This window comes from Halichondria panicea, chromosome 1 (genome assembly GCF_963675165.1).
Source record: "Halichondria panicea chromosome 1, odHalPani1.1, whole genome shotgun sequence".
Lineage (NCBI taxonomy): Eukaryota > Metazoa > Porifera > Demospongiae > Suberitida > Halichondriidae > Halichondria > Halichondria panicea.
Window position 1 is genome coordinate 2,882,273 of NC_087377.1, and position 12,713 is coordinate 2,894,985.

General features: G+C 39.5%; 5 protein-coding genes and 1 long non-coding RNA gene across 7 annotated transcripts; 2 read left to right on the plus strand and 4 right to left on the minus strand.

Annotated features, from left to right (window-relative positions):
* Positions 1-12: 12 nt before the first annotated feature.
* LOC135333344 (uncharacterized) lies at positions 13-1,550 on the minus strand. The gene is made up of 4 exons (XR_010393828.1): positions 818-1,550; positions 559-700; positions 301-463; positions 13-237 (listed from the first exon to the last, which is right to left on the minus strand). It is a non-coding gene; the product is annotated as an uncharacterized LOC135333344 (long non-coding RNA).
* LOC135332000 (uncharacterized) lies at positions 1,266-2,678 on the plus strand. The gene is made up of 4 exons (XM_064527309.1): positions 1,266-1,372; positions 1,545-1,729; positions 1,850-1,990; positions 2,299-2,678. Exons 1-4 carry the CDS (start codon positions 1,354-1,356, stop codon positions 2,476-2,478), a joined length of 525 nt encoding a protein of 174 aa, XP_064383379.1. The 5' UTR covers positions 1,266-1,353; the 3' UTR covers positions 2,479-2,678.
* Positions 2,679-2,911: 233 nt separating this feature from the next.
* Positions 2,912-4,215, minus strand: LOC135331886 (uncharacterized). The gene is made up of 4 exons (XM_064527170.1): positions 3,878-4,215; positions 3,617-3,760; positions 3,378-3,537; positions 2,912-3,151 (listed from the first exon to the last, which is right to left on the minus strand). Exons 1-4 carry the CDS (start codon positions 4,148-4,150, stop codon positions 3,111-3,113), a joined length of 618 nt encoding a protein of 205 aa, XP_064383240.1. The 5' UTR covers positions 4,151-4,215; the 3' UTR covers positions 2,912-3,110.
* A 1,353-nt stretch (positions 4,216-5,568) lies between these two features.
* LOC135332288 (uncharacterized) lies at positions 5,569-6,879 on the plus strand. The gene is made up of 4 exons (XM_064527675.1): positions 5,569-5,608; positions 5,784-5,956; positions 6,086-6,226; positions 6,537-6,879. Exons 1-4 carry the CDS (start codon positions 5,584-5,586, stop codon positions 6,606-6,608), a joined length of 411 nt encoding a protein of 136 aa, XP_064383745.1. The 5' UTR covers positions 5,569-5,583; the 3' UTR covers positions 6,609-6,879.
* On the minus strand, positions 6,851-8,266 carry LOC135331817 (uncharacterized). Of its 2 annotated transcripts, XM_064527083.1 has the most exons (5): positions 7,948-8,266; positions 7,807-7,911; positions 7,438-7,584; positions 7,190-7,349; positions 6,851-7,093 (listed from the first exon to the last, which is right to left on the minus strand). In XM_064527083.1, the coding sequence occupies exons 1-5, from the start codon at positions 8,170-8,172 to the stop codon at positions 7,053-7,055; spliced, it is 678 nt and encodes a 225-aa protein (XP_064383153.1). In that variant the 5' UTR covers positions 8,173-8,266; the 3' UTR covers positions 6,851-7,052. The 2 variants fall into 2 exon arrangements, with proteins under 2 accessions (XP_064383153.1, XP_064383145.1); XM_064527075.1 differs by having other exon boundaries at positions 7,807-8,266.
* Positions 8,267-9,096: 830 nt separating this feature from the next.
* On the minus strand, positions 9,097-11,773 carry LOC135332443 (uncharacterized). Its single transcript, XM_064527720.1, has 5 exons — positions 11,612-11,773; positions 11,372-11,446; positions 11,189-11,260; positions 9,434-9,517; positions 9,097-9,311 (listed from the first exon to the last, which is right to left on the minus strand). Exons 1-5 carry the CDS (start codon positions 11,691-11,693, stop codon positions 9,250-9,252), a joined length of 375 nt encoding a protein of 124 aa, XP_064383790.1. The 5' UTR covers positions 11,694-11,773; the 3' UTR covers positions 9,097-9,249.
* Between the last annotated feature and the right edge of the window lie 940 nt (positions 11,774-12,713).

Below are 12,713 nucleotides of genomic sequence, written 5' to 3' on the forward strand. Positions count from 1 at the left end.
TACAAGATAGAATGAACAACGCAAATTTGGAATTTCATTGTTATAGTACAACCATAATATTATTAAGTACAATAATAGCTAGCATATAATTATAGCATGCACAATAGTAGTTTTAGACATAATTATGCAGAAACAATTAAGTTTGTACAATATGCTATTCACCATGCATGCAGTTTGTTCAAGTCACATAATATTATAATGGACCTGGGCCTATTCCATAGCGTTCACAATTATATCCTGCGCAAGTAGAAACAACATGTATAAAATGATTATATATAGCAGTGGAATAAATGAATCTACCTTCATAATAGCATAGCCAGGTCCGTTGTACAGGTATCATAATCCCAGTAAGGAACATGGCCATCATGAGAGCAAACACTATAGCTCCAATAACCAGGTAGACAGCACGTACCCCCAGTCTGCGCCCCTCCTTAATATTGCCTGCAGCAGTCGCCTTTTTGCTCTGTAATTTCGTAATACAACACAATGAAAGAGGTATTATAGCTATAACATTATAACTCATCACAAAGAGTAAGAATCGGAGCCTATAATTTTTACCTTCATAGAAAGTAAGACAGCTGGGACTGTACAGAAGAGACTCCCAACGGAGAAGATACCACAGATATTGCCATGGTAATCGTCAGAGTAAGGTAGTCATTTGGTTTGTAGTTGAAGTCGGGCAGATACGTATGACCATGTTCTGCGTGCATTCAGAGGTTGTTATAATTATTATAGCCAAGTTGATTTTTTGTGGCTCAAAAATTGTTTTAAACAGCGTGGTGCTATACCGAACACACCATCTAGTCACTATACTCACCGTGACAATTTGTTGTGCACAATGATTGCCACCACGATACTGGGGAGCCTGATACTGCGGAGCACTATACTGTGGGGCCACTTGGTTCACATGCTGTATTGGAGCACTTGGCACTACAGGAGCTTGTGGAGGTTGGACCACTTGTTGTATGGTGGCAGGCTGTTGTTCGGCTGCAAGTAGAAAGTAGTTGGTTGCAAGTTGCTGTGGAGCTCCATACTGTTGCTGAACACTTGGAGGTGCTTGTGCCACAGTTAGAAGCTGCTCTGTGTCCATAACTATATCGTCCAGACTCCTGGAGAATAATTCACTACAATTAACTGTTTGTCATAACTGTTGTAGTCTAGACATGTATGCATGTGACACTACACGGGTAATGCGGTATGTGGTAAAGATCATTAACTCGCCATCCACAAAATCACTTGCATAAGTGCCTCATAGGATAGTTGGGCGGAGGCTTCAATATCTATCAACTTAGCAGTCTACAAATTCAATTTAGTCTTGTATACGCAAACACAAACAGTATAAGGATCTTTAAGATGGCTCAACTGACAAATGGTGAGCCAGAGAGTGATGACCTGTGTGTATGCATAGACTGCTGCAGAGTTAGCCTCAGCAGATCAAGATTGTTAATATTTACTGAGTATAGCATTATTTTGCAATATAGCATTGTGTCAAATTCACACAATGATTATGTGTATTACTATCTATGTCTCAACTTTGTATGCAGCTCCTCCACCCATCTACGATGAGGTCAAAGAAAAGCGCGCTGAAACCGTGGCTCAACAACCACCCCAACAACCGACTCAACAACCGCTCCCCTCTGGACAGGTTTTCTACTCTGCACAGCAGCCGCAGGTGGTCCCCGGCACTGTTTATCAAATGCCCTACCAAATCCCTCAAATGTATCAGCAGGTAAACGTTTGTGATAAAGTTTTGCTTGACATGCAGTTGAAAGTAATCTGCATGGAGAAGAATTGAACAACTGCATGATGTGTTTCTGCAGTTATAATAGATTAAAACCTCTCTGTACAGGTTGAGGCTGCAATGGGCAAGCCCCCTTACCCTGGTCCCAGTGATTACTTCATTTTGAGCCTGGTTACCATGATCATGTGTGGATTACTCAACATCACCTCTCTCACGATTGGCATTCCAGGACTTGTGTTTGCAAGCTTGGTAACAGACTATTGTCTTATATATTTTACACGAGTGTTTATACGAATAATGCATGCATGGGCTGTGACGGCCTATATAGACGCATCCCATTTCAGGTATACCGAAACTGAATGCTTCTTCCTTATAGTCGTTAACATAAAATAATAATCACTTAAAAAGCACATGACAGCATGTTATTGCGTCAATGCAGAATCAATTACCATGATTGTTTAGGAACTAATAATTATCTCACAAACAACAATGTGAAATGTGAAGAATGATTGTTTATTTTGTAACTGCATGCGTGTCCTCCTTTTTTAATTATACAGAGCAACCACAATCGCACAGCCAACAAGAACTACCACAATGCCAAGAGGTACTCCAACTATGCCCTGGGGCTGGTCTTAGCCAACATCATCTACACCCTCCTGTTGGGTGTCATTTTGACTGGAGTTGCCGTGGGGATTGGCTCTCGCTGCTACAATTGCTATAATTACTACTACGGCTGATAATTTCTGAGAACACTATACTTATATGAAACTGAAAGGAACAGAATTAAGTAGTAGAGTAAACAAAATTGTATAGAGTGTATAGCTTTTAGCTTTTAGTGTATCATTACATGGTGCATTTGTACAAGCATAAGGCCACTCCAAGTGATACTCTGGTTTCTGGTCCACCGCCCGCATCAGATTTTATTCTTGGATTTCTATCTCATTATTGGATTTCTATCTCATTATTTCTACTACGCATGCGCAGAATGATCCATGTGGTACAAAATAGTGTGATAATGATATTCATTTGCAAAATAATGAGATTCATAAGGTGAAATTGATAATGACATAATGAGAAAAGCCGCCCGCCCGCATGCAATTAGAAAAACTTCAGGACCAGAAACCAGAGTGTCACTTGGAGTGGCCTAATCCATGATGTTTGTATAACATGTTTACAGTTAAGTGTGTTCCATTCATTAAAAAAAACAATAATTCTAGGAAATGTAACAATATTCTGCCTACATGTATCTATCTATCTAGCTAGGTTCGTTTTGTCTAAAAATCGTTTGCTTGTATAATTATATATACAACACATGCATAAGTAACTATAATTCTGTTTCATCAGCTTTCATTGATTTCTTGCTCTTATCTTAGCGTCCATAACCATACCTATAGTATCTGCAAGAGTATCCTGTGCAGGGGTCAAGCATAATTAATATATAATTATACACTGTAAAGAATGATTGAAAAAAAGTGCGGTGGACACACTAAAACCGTCGCATATAGCACGCTTTTTTGAGAGTGTGCTATATGCGACGGTTTTAGTGTGCTCACCGCACTTTTTTTTTTTTACAGTGTAGTAGAATTATTATACTGAATCAGTACTTGTGTTGCATCATGTACACAAATATTGTTACCTCCATAATAGGGGCAGCTCTTGAGTACCGGAATCATAGCCCCAGTGAGGACAATGGCAATCATGAGAGCAAACACTATGGCTCCAATAACCAGGTAGACTGCACACACTCCCAGTCTGCGGCCCTCCTTGATCTTGCCTGCAGCAGTCGCCCCTTTGCTCTGCAGAGCCGCAACACACAGCAATTAAGAGGTTACAACATTAGTACTCCGAAAATTTATAAGCACACATTAAGTATACCTTCACAGACAATATGATAGCTGGAACTGTACAGAAGAGACTCCCAACGGAGAAAACTCCACAGATAATTGCCAAGGTAACCGTCAGAGCAAGGTAGTTGTTTGGTTTGTAGTTGAAGTCGGGCAGATACGTATGACCAGTGTTCTGCGTGTATTCAGAGGTTGTTATAATTATTACAGCCAAGTTGATTTTTTGTGGCTCAAAAATTGTTTTAAACAGCGTGGTGCTATACCGAACACACCATCTAGTCACTATACTCACCGTGACAATTTGTTGTGCACAATGATTGCCACCACGATACTGGGGAGCCTGATACTGCGGAGCACTATACTGTGGGGCCACTTGGTTCACATGCTGTATTGGAGCACTTGGCACTATAGGAGCTTGTGGAGGTTGGACCACTTGTTGCATGGTGGCAGGCTGTTGTTCGGCTGCAAGTAGAAAGTAGTTGGTTGCAAGTTGCTGTGGAGCTCCATACTGTTGCTGAACACTTGGAGATGCTTGTGCCACAGTTAGAAGCTGCTCTGTGTCCATAACTATATCGTTCAGATTCCTAATATTCTGGAGAATAATTAACTGTTTGTCATAACTGTTGTAGTCAGACATGTATGCATGTGACACTGCACGGGTAATGCGGTATGTGGTAAAGATCATTAACTCGCCATCCACAAAATCACTTGCATAAGTGCCTCATAGGATAGTTGGGCAGACCCTTCAATATCTATCAACTTAGCAGTCTACAAATTCAATTTAGTCTTGTATAACCCTTTCCAGGTCAATCGCACACAATCTGGAACCTGGAACAGTTCCATCCAGAGGAGGTCGGGACATCACTTGAACTTTCACTAATTATGACCTTTTAATGACATTCCAGGCCAAATTGCTTTTCGTTTTTGCTGACTCAGCAATAGAACACGACTGGATCTAGCTAGAATGGCTATTATGTGCTGATAGGGTTAGGTCCAGCAACCATCACAGACACCAAACACAACTAGTTGTCAACAGATTCAGCGACAGAAAGCGTGCAAAAACATTATCTCATAAATCAGTCGCCCTCTATAACATAGACTCGTGATTAGGCCGTCCAACTTTTAGAGGGCGGCTAAAATATGAGACTAGCTGAAGCCATTACTGCTGAGTCAGCAAAAAAGAAAAGCAATTTGGCCTGGAATGTCATTAAAAGGTCATAATTAGTGAAAGTTCAAGTGATGTCCGACCTCCTCTGAGTTCCTAGTTTGCATCTGAGCCCAACCCACCAAATTAGCTTGATGTTAATAATAATAATAACAATAATATATATCTTTACAGTGATATTATACAGTGTGATAGTAGTGGCATATTTAAAATAAAGCTATAGAGTCACTGAAAGCTTGGACCATTTAAGGAACAGCTTGGTAATTATATATATACATATTTATATTATACATGTTATCACCGCCCCCAATGAAGTGGCTATGGCTTGTAGAGATGGCTGTGCACAAACTAACCATCGATTTTATGCCTTGCTGCTGCCTCGATGGAAGTATGTGTGGCCTTTAAAAGCTGCACTCTGGTCAACTAAGCTGCTTAGAAAGCATGTAGACTATTGTAGAGCTTGTGTCCACTTGTGAAGTGCCTGTGTACACAAATGGCTTGCTGCTTCCGCTTTGAAAGTATTCTATGGCTACCAAGATAGTCCAGAGGGTCTACCAATGGATACTACTCAGTCCTACATGCTGTATAGCTTGTTTTAAACCTTTTTTTTTTTTTTTTTTAAGTGTCCTAATTGAACTGCTCAGCAGAACTTCAAAGGATAATCGCATTCATGATACTATCCAATCTGCCACAGAATCCAATATCATGCAACATTCACAAGTTGATAGCACGCTCCCTCCCAGATTGTTGTTGTAAAATTTACAACAATTTGACCAGTAAAGGATGTGCAAACACAAACAGTATAAGGATCTTCAAGATGGCTCAACTGACAAATGGCGAGCCAGAGAGTGATGACCTGTGTGTATGCATATAGACTGCTGCAGAGTTAGCCTCAGCAGATCAGGATTGTTAATATTTACTGAGTATAGCATTATTAATTTTTGCTATAATCTATAAAATATATATAGCATTGTGTCAAATTCACACAATGATTATGTGCATTACTATCTATATGTCTCAACTTTGTATGCAGCTCCTCCACCCACCTACGATGAGGTCAAAGAAAAGCGCGCTGAAACCGTGGCTCAACAACCAACTCAACAACCACCCTCCACTGGACAGGTTTTCTACTCCACACAGCAGCCGCAGGTGGTCCCCGGCACTGTTTATCAAATGCCCTACCAAATCCCTCAAATGTATCAGCAGGTGAACGTTTGTGATAAAGTTTTGCTTGACATGCAGTTGAAATAATTATAACATAACTGCATGGAGAAGAATTGAACAACTGCATGATGTGTTTCTGCAGTTATAATAGATTAAAACCTCTCTGTACAGGTTGAGGCTGCAATGGGCAAGCCCCCTTACCCTGGTCCCAGTGATTACCTCATTTTGAGCCTGGTTACCATGATCATGTGTGGATTACTCAACATCACCTCTCTCATGATTGGCATTCCAGGACTTGTGTTTGCAAGCTTGGTAACAGACTATTGTCTTATATGTTTTACACGAGTGTTTATACGAATAATGCATGCATGGGCTGTGACGGCCTATATAGACGCATCCCATTTCAGGTATATCGAAACTGAATGCTTCTACCTTATAGTCGTTAACATAAAATAATAATCACTGAAAAAGCACATGACAGCATGTTATTGTGTCAATGCAGAATCAATTACCATGAGATTGTTTAGGAACTAATAATTATCTCACAAACAACAATGTGAAATGTGAAGAACGATTGTTTATTTTGTAACTGCATGCGTGTCCTCCTTTTTTAATTATACAGAGCAACCACAATCGCACAGCCAACAAGAACTACCACAATGCCAAGAGGTACTCTAACTACGCCCTGTCTTAGCCAACATCATCTACACCCTCTTGTTGGGTGTCATTTTGACTGGAGTTGCCGTGGGGATTGGCTCTCGCTGCTACAATTGCTATTACTACTACGGCTGATAATTTCTGAGAACACTATACTTATATGAAACTGAAAGTTAAAAGGAACAGAATTAAGTAGTAGAGTAAACAAACTTATATAGAGTATAGCTTTTAGCTTTTAGTGTATATCATTACATGGTGCATTTGTACAAGCATAATCCATGATGTTTGTATAACATGTTTACAGTTAAGTGTGTTCCATTCATTAAAAAAAACAATAATTCTAGGAAATGTAACATTATTCTGCCTACATGTATCTATCTATCTAGCTAGGTTCGTTTTGCTTGTATAATTATATATACAACACATGCATAAGTAACTATAATTCTGTTTCATCAGCTTTCATTGATTTCTTGCTCTTATCTTAGCGTCCATAACCATACCTATAGTATCTGCAAGAGTATCCTGTGCAGGGGTCAGGGGTCAAGCATATATAATTATAGTAGAATATACTGAATCAGTATACTTGTGTTGCATCATGTACACAAGTATTATTATTACCTCCATAATAGGGGCAGCTCTTGAGTACCGGAATCATAGCCCCAGTGAGGATAATGGCAATCATGAGAGCAAACACTATGGCTCCAATAACCAGGTAGACTGCACACACTCCCAGTCTGCGGCCCTCCTTGATCTTGCCTGCAGCAGTCGCCCCTTTGCTCTGCAGAGCCGCAACACATGCAATTAAGAGGTTATAACATTAGTACTCCGACAATATAAGCACATTAAGTATATATGAAATATTGTACCTTCACAGACAATATGATAGCTGGAACTGTACAGAAGAGACTCCCAACAGAGAAGATACCACAGATAATTGCCAAGGTAACTGTCAGAGCAAGGTAGTTGTTTGGTTTGTAGTTGAAATCTGCGGGTTGATATATGCGACCAGGACTCTGCATAGGAAAGTACAGCCAATAAATAGCTATTATTTTGTGTAGGAAGTTTTGCAATGTGAAAGGATAACCGTGTAAGAACATGCAGTATTTGATTATGAATAGCAAGAAAATATTGTGAGACTGCACACGTACACTTCATTGTTTTGAGTAGCAATCGCTGCTTACAGTATATTACTTGTTACAGCAACCAATCCACAACAAAAACACACTGTATCTCACCATTGCTATCTGTACAACGCCTCCTTGCTGTGCAGAATAAGACACCTGATTTCCATGATACTGGGGAGCCTGACCATGCAACTGCAGAGGCTGATACTGTGGAGCCTGGCCATGAAACTGCAGAGGCTGATACTGGGGAGCCTGACCATGAAACTGCAGAGGCTGATACTGTGGAGCATACACTTGTTGTGGGGTCACTTGGTTCACATTCTTTATTGGGGCTGCTTGCATTATAGGAGCTTGCTGAGGTTGGACCACTTGTTGCATGGTGGCAGGCTGTTGTTGGTATTGGGTAGCAAGCTGCTGGGAGTTCCCTGGTTGTTGCAGACACACCACTACACCAGGATGATTAGCGCTTGTAGACATGGTTAGAAGTTAATTTATTCTTGTGTCTTTAGTAGTTGTATTTGGGGGGGTATACAGCAGCGCAGCATCTGACATGATTCACATCAGCACTGTGGTTCCTAGGCCGAGTTGTCTCTAAAATAACGCCATGTCACCTGTTTTCAGGCCGATTTTGTTTTATAGAACAAAGTCCGTTGGCGGCCTAGCGTAAGCGTTATTTTAGTGACAACTCGACGGGAACAAGGCTGATGAGCGCTGTAAATTGTGCAGAGAAGGCGAAAAGCTGGGAAGCCAAGAAATGCTTGAAACAGGTTCTCATGAGCCTAAAGAAATGCCTATTTAAAATCACGATATAATTATAAATTATCTGCTCTTCTTGCTATACCCTCGATTGCAGGCCGCTGCTTCAAACTTGTGCAGTTAGTGCCGCTGCCAAATTCATAGTTAAGCATAATGCCCGAGAACTTCATGACATCTTTCTGGTATTTCAGTTTTTGTGGCCTATAACAAGTACAGGCCCTGAAAATTATGCTTTTTTTACCCGGCCATTATTCATTCTTGAAAAATGTGCCTATTATTCTCATAGATTACGATGTACGTATATTCTCAAATTATTCCTGTGACATAACAATTATAGAGAAAATTGAGACGTATATAATTATTATTGGATATTTTCCCCGTAAATTCCTGAATTTTATCAGTGAAATCGAAATCGAGGGTAGCATGCAAGAGCAAGATTTGAATGGTAATGTATTGATGATGGAAAATTTTTTTGAGGGTCATATTAAAATGTGTATTTAATTTGAAGTTAGTGTGTGTGTATCAGTATTTTTTGGCTTCCCTTCTCCTCCCTTTCACAGCAGAGTGCGGTTATATAGGAGGAAGAGCCAAAATTATACGTGACTGTGTAGTTGGAGAGCCCATGCATTTTTTTAATACACCTCATTTCAGTTTGTGTGGCCTAACACAAGTGCTACATATAATTGACTAAGATTCTAAACAGTGTCCTAAAACAGTCGCTAGACTCTAGCTTAATTATTATATGCATGCATGCTAAATGTTATAGTGTTTCATGTGTACTGTATTCATGGCTGTCTCTTAGTTGAGTAGCTTCTGCAACAGTAGTTTCATCAAAAGTTTCTTGGTAGCTGCTGCCCCACCTGTATATATACGGAATAGAAATTCCTCATACAACATAAAAAACTATATACAACATGCATTTGAGCTGGAATGCACACATGCATGCATACATACTCCAACCAAGTTTAATAATATTTCTTACCATCAGAGATTTGACAAGCCAATGGTTGTGCTCCATCAAGTGATTCATTCTGGCACATTTTCGTAATGACAGTCGTCTTTAGCTCTGTTCCAAGTACATGCATGCATGCAGAAATTATGAGAGAAATGCATGGTGCATGGAATAGCATATAGTATAGCTCCAGCTATATAATTATGCCTTGCATGGTTAGGCCCTGATAAATAATGCTTTTTTTTTCACTCTATTCTTCAATTCTTGAAAAATGTGCCTCTCTGATTTTTCCCAAAAAATGTGACATAACAAAATTAAGACGTAGAAATAAACACAACATACAACTGACTCAAGACATAATTAATAATTATATCGTGTAATTGCATTAACTGATCCATAACTAAAAGGGCGGCTGATTCATGAGACTAAATATTCACCTTCAGCCATTTTTTGCCATGATAACATCGTTATGCAAAACTTAATGTAATGATCTTTACCAAAAGTGGACATTGGACACCTAAAAATTATAATTTATCAGGCCTAGCTTTGGTGCATGCGCATGATGCGCATCAAGCGAGGTATATTATATACATTTTTAGAAAATGCTTGTAGTAATACTGCAATCTGATAGGTCACTGAGAGGTCCATTATTTCACTTATGGACCTGAGGTCTTCTAAGTAGGTCTATTATACTGATTATGCCTACAGGCAAGATGATGTCAAGATTAACTTGTATGGAACATGGCAACACATCACACAGTTTATGTTGAAGTCATAGTAACGATGATACAGTGCATCATTAAAAATTAATTTTTTTTTAAAGTTTTGCGTTCTGCAGTGTGCCGCTTTGCAGCTTTTATCTCTCTCTTGCAGCTACAATAGCTAGTGCTCTAGTGCAGAGCTATAACTACTATGACAATAGCAACTTTTTATTTGCAATGCGTGATTCTCAAGAAACAGAAACTGCCTTCATCAATGTGAGTTTTTTTATGTAGACTAGCCAGAGCAAAGCTTTAACGTTGCTTGAGGCTTGTAGAAACTCTTGGTTTCAGAGTCTTCTTTGTGCTAATATAGCCTAGCTTGCTTAGCACTATTCTAAACCAGTTATAGGCCTCGTCAACGGTCACTATGGAGTTTTGAGACCCTCAGGCCCTTAGTAGCACCCTCGCTACGCTCGAGATGCTACAGCCTCGGGCCTTCAGGTCTCAAAACCCCATAGAGACCTTGGACTCAGTCTATAACTATTATATAGTGTGTGTGTGTAGACTGCTATACAGCTGCTCAAGGCAATGAAGTGTAAGTAAAAGTTTCTATAGGCTTCTATAGTCATGTTTTCTCAATTAATGGTTTGGATTTGCAAAATAATGCTTCGTTCTTGAGTTATGCCTAGTTTTGCTTACTTGGAATGCCATTGCAGCCTTTTCAGAAGAGTACGTAGAAAAACTTGGCCATGGAGTGCATGTTGCTACTCTATACTTAGTATAGTTATAGCTCTGCATGTACTAGAACGCTAGCTATTGGTAGATGCATGCAGGAGTGAGGAAAGAGCTGTATGGAGGCTCTGCTGATGCAGCCATAATAATTTTAGACTTAGACTTTTGGCATGATCCTTTTTAACAACAATCACGTCGATCATCATCATCAAAGCTGCATGCTAATATAGCTATATCGCTTTCAGTGACACCTCTATGCACCGAGGCATCCGTCCCAACGGTGCTTTCATTTATATATAATTATAATGCTATATATATAGTATAATTATATTATACATTGAATGTTGCTCACCCTCAGCTTTTGTACAAGCACCCGCGCTGTACCCAGAATTGAGCTCACAGACGAACTTGTAGCTTTCATAATCTTCATGAAACACATGACAGAAGAGTTATAACCATGCATGCATGACTGTATATAATGTGCATGCATGCGTATATATTTTTACATATACTGTGGTAGTGCATATTAAAATACCCAAAATTTTGCAGTATGCTTCTTGAACATCTTTAGAGAGGCTTTCATCGGAACATTTTTCATAGCTCTCGTCAACTGCGAAAATAACAGTGCATGCGAATCAGCAAGTGTAGCAGACTGTAATTATAGCTATATATAATAATTATTATAAAAATCATGCACCTGCATGCATGCATCTGCTGCATCTATATACATGAAACCTCTGAGTGTATAGTTATCATACAACAGAATACAACTCACAATTTTCAGAGACAGCAATTCCAGGGGCTCCAAATGCCATAGCCAGCATCCCTGTGAGCAAAAGAGTAACAAAAAGCTTCATTTTGAGAGCTTCAATATCTTAAGTCAGTGAAATGAGGTTCTGAGCTTGCTAGCTGTTTTGACCCTTTATATATACTTTCGATGATCACATCCTTATTTGGACAAGCTAACTTGTGACATTTTTGCTTAATGGCTCCCCTCACACTGCATGCATTAAGAATAAATTCCTGGTAACCAACGGTGACTATAGATCTCCCAGTGGGAGAAACGCTATACCAACAACACACATGCATGCATTCACCGGCAACATATTAATTGTTGCAGGTGGGTAAGGCTTTAAGGTATAAGTATATAGATTGATTTAACCAAGCATGCATCTGTTATTGCAGCTCCCCCAATGCATAGCAACACAATCATAACGAATTAATTATGCATTAAGAATAAATTCCTGGTACGTAACCAACGGTGACTATAGATCTCCCAGTGGGAGAAACGCTATATATACCAACAACACACATGCATGCATGCCTGCACCGGCAAAATATTAATTGTTGCAGGTGGGTAAGGCTTTAAGGTTTAAGTATATAGATTGATTTAACCGAGCATGCATCTGTTATACAGCTCCCCCAATACATAGCAACACAATCATAACGAGTGTTGCAAGCGTGTGCTTGCTAATGCCTCTCGCCATGTTTTTACTTTCGCTCAAAAGTATTAGAGTGTTATAGAAGAGGTATATAAATAATTTGCAATGTGTTCGATTGTTTCACAAGAAGGGGTCCACATGTACAGTTATAATACTGATCGTCTTAAATGGCCTGTAGCCAAACAGTGCATGGGAGCAAACCTTTGTCAAAGGTATAGTCATATAGAAGGTATTGTATATAATACATTTGAACGAGTGTTGCAAGCGCGTGGCTTGCTAAGTGCGCTTGCTAATGCCTCTCGCCATGTTTTTGCTTTCGCTCAAAAGTATTAGAGTGTTATAGCTAGAGATAAATAATTTGCAATGTGCTTATATTGTTTCATGCAAGAAAGGGGTGTCCACAGTTATTAAATAGTGCATATAATACTGATCGTC

What these genes read in the sequence shown, in the direction of transcription:
- LOC135332000 (XM_064527309.1), top strand. An exon ending in TCCCTCAAATGTATCAGCAG is followed by an intron (nt 1,730 to 1,849) that starts GTAAACGTTTGT and finishes CTCTCTGTACAG; the next exon opens with GTTGAGGCTGCAATGGGCAA. An exon ending in GACTTGTGTTTGCAAGCTTG is followed by an intron (nt 1,991 to 2,298) that starts GTAACAGACTAT and finishes TTAATTATACAG; the next exon opens with AGCAACCACAATCGCACAGC.
- LOC135331886 (XM_064527170.1), bottom strand. Translation starts at nt 4,150, where the DNA reads ATGGACACAGAGCAGCTTCTAACTGTGGCACAAGCATCTCCAAGTGTT. An exon ending in GTGCACAACAAATTGTCACG is followed by an intron (nt 3,761 to 3,877) that starts GTGAGTATAGTG and finishes GAATACACGCAG; the next exon opens with AACACTGGTCATACGTATCT. An exon ending in GAGCTGCCCCTATTATGGAG is followed by an intron (nt 3,152 to 3,377) that starts GTAACAATATTT and finishes ACCCCTGCACAG; the next exon opens with GATACTCTTGCAGATACTAT.
- LOC135331817 (XM_064527075.1), bottom strand. Translation starts at nt 8,172, where the DNA reads ATGTCTACAAGCGCTAATCATCCTGGTGTAGTGGTGTGTCTGCAACAA. An exon ending in CTATCATATTGTCTGTGAAG is followed by an intron (nt 7,350 to 7,437) that starts GTACAATATTTC and finishes GCGGCTCTGCAG; the next exon opens with AGCAAAGGGGCGACTGCTGC. An exon ending in GAGCTGCCCCTATTATGGAG is followed by an intron (nt 7,094 to 7,189) that starts GTAATAATAATA and finishes ACCCCTGCACAG; the next exon opens with GATACTCTTGCAGATACTAT.
- LOC135332288 (XM_064527675.1), top strand. Translation starts at nt 5,584, where the DNA reads ATGGCGAGCCAGAGAGTGATGACCT. An exon ending in GAGCCAGAGAGTGATGACCT is followed by an intron (nt 5,609 to 5,783) that starts GTGTGTATGCAT and finishes CTTTGTATGCAG; the next exon opens with CTCCTCCACCCACCTACGAT. An exon ending in TCCCTCAAATGTATCAGCAG is followed by an intron (nt 5,957 to 6,085) that starts GTGAACGTTTGT and finishes CTCTCTGTACAG; the next exon opens with GTTGAGGCTGCAATGGGCAA.
- LOC135332443 (XM_064527720.1), bottom strand. Translation starts at nt 11,693, where the DNA reads ATGAAGCTTTTTGTTACTCTTTTGCTCACAGGGATGCTGGCTATGGCA. An exon ending in AATTGCTGTCTCTGAAAATT is followed by an intron (nt 11,447 to 11,611) that starts GTGAGTTGTATT and finishes TTATTTTCGCAG; the next exon opens with TTGACGAGAGCTATGAAAAA. An exon ending in AGCATACTGCAAAATTTTGG is followed by an intron (nt 11,261 to 11,371) that starts GTATTTTAATAT and finishes TGTTTCATGAAG; the next exon opens with ATTATGAAAGCTACAAGTTC.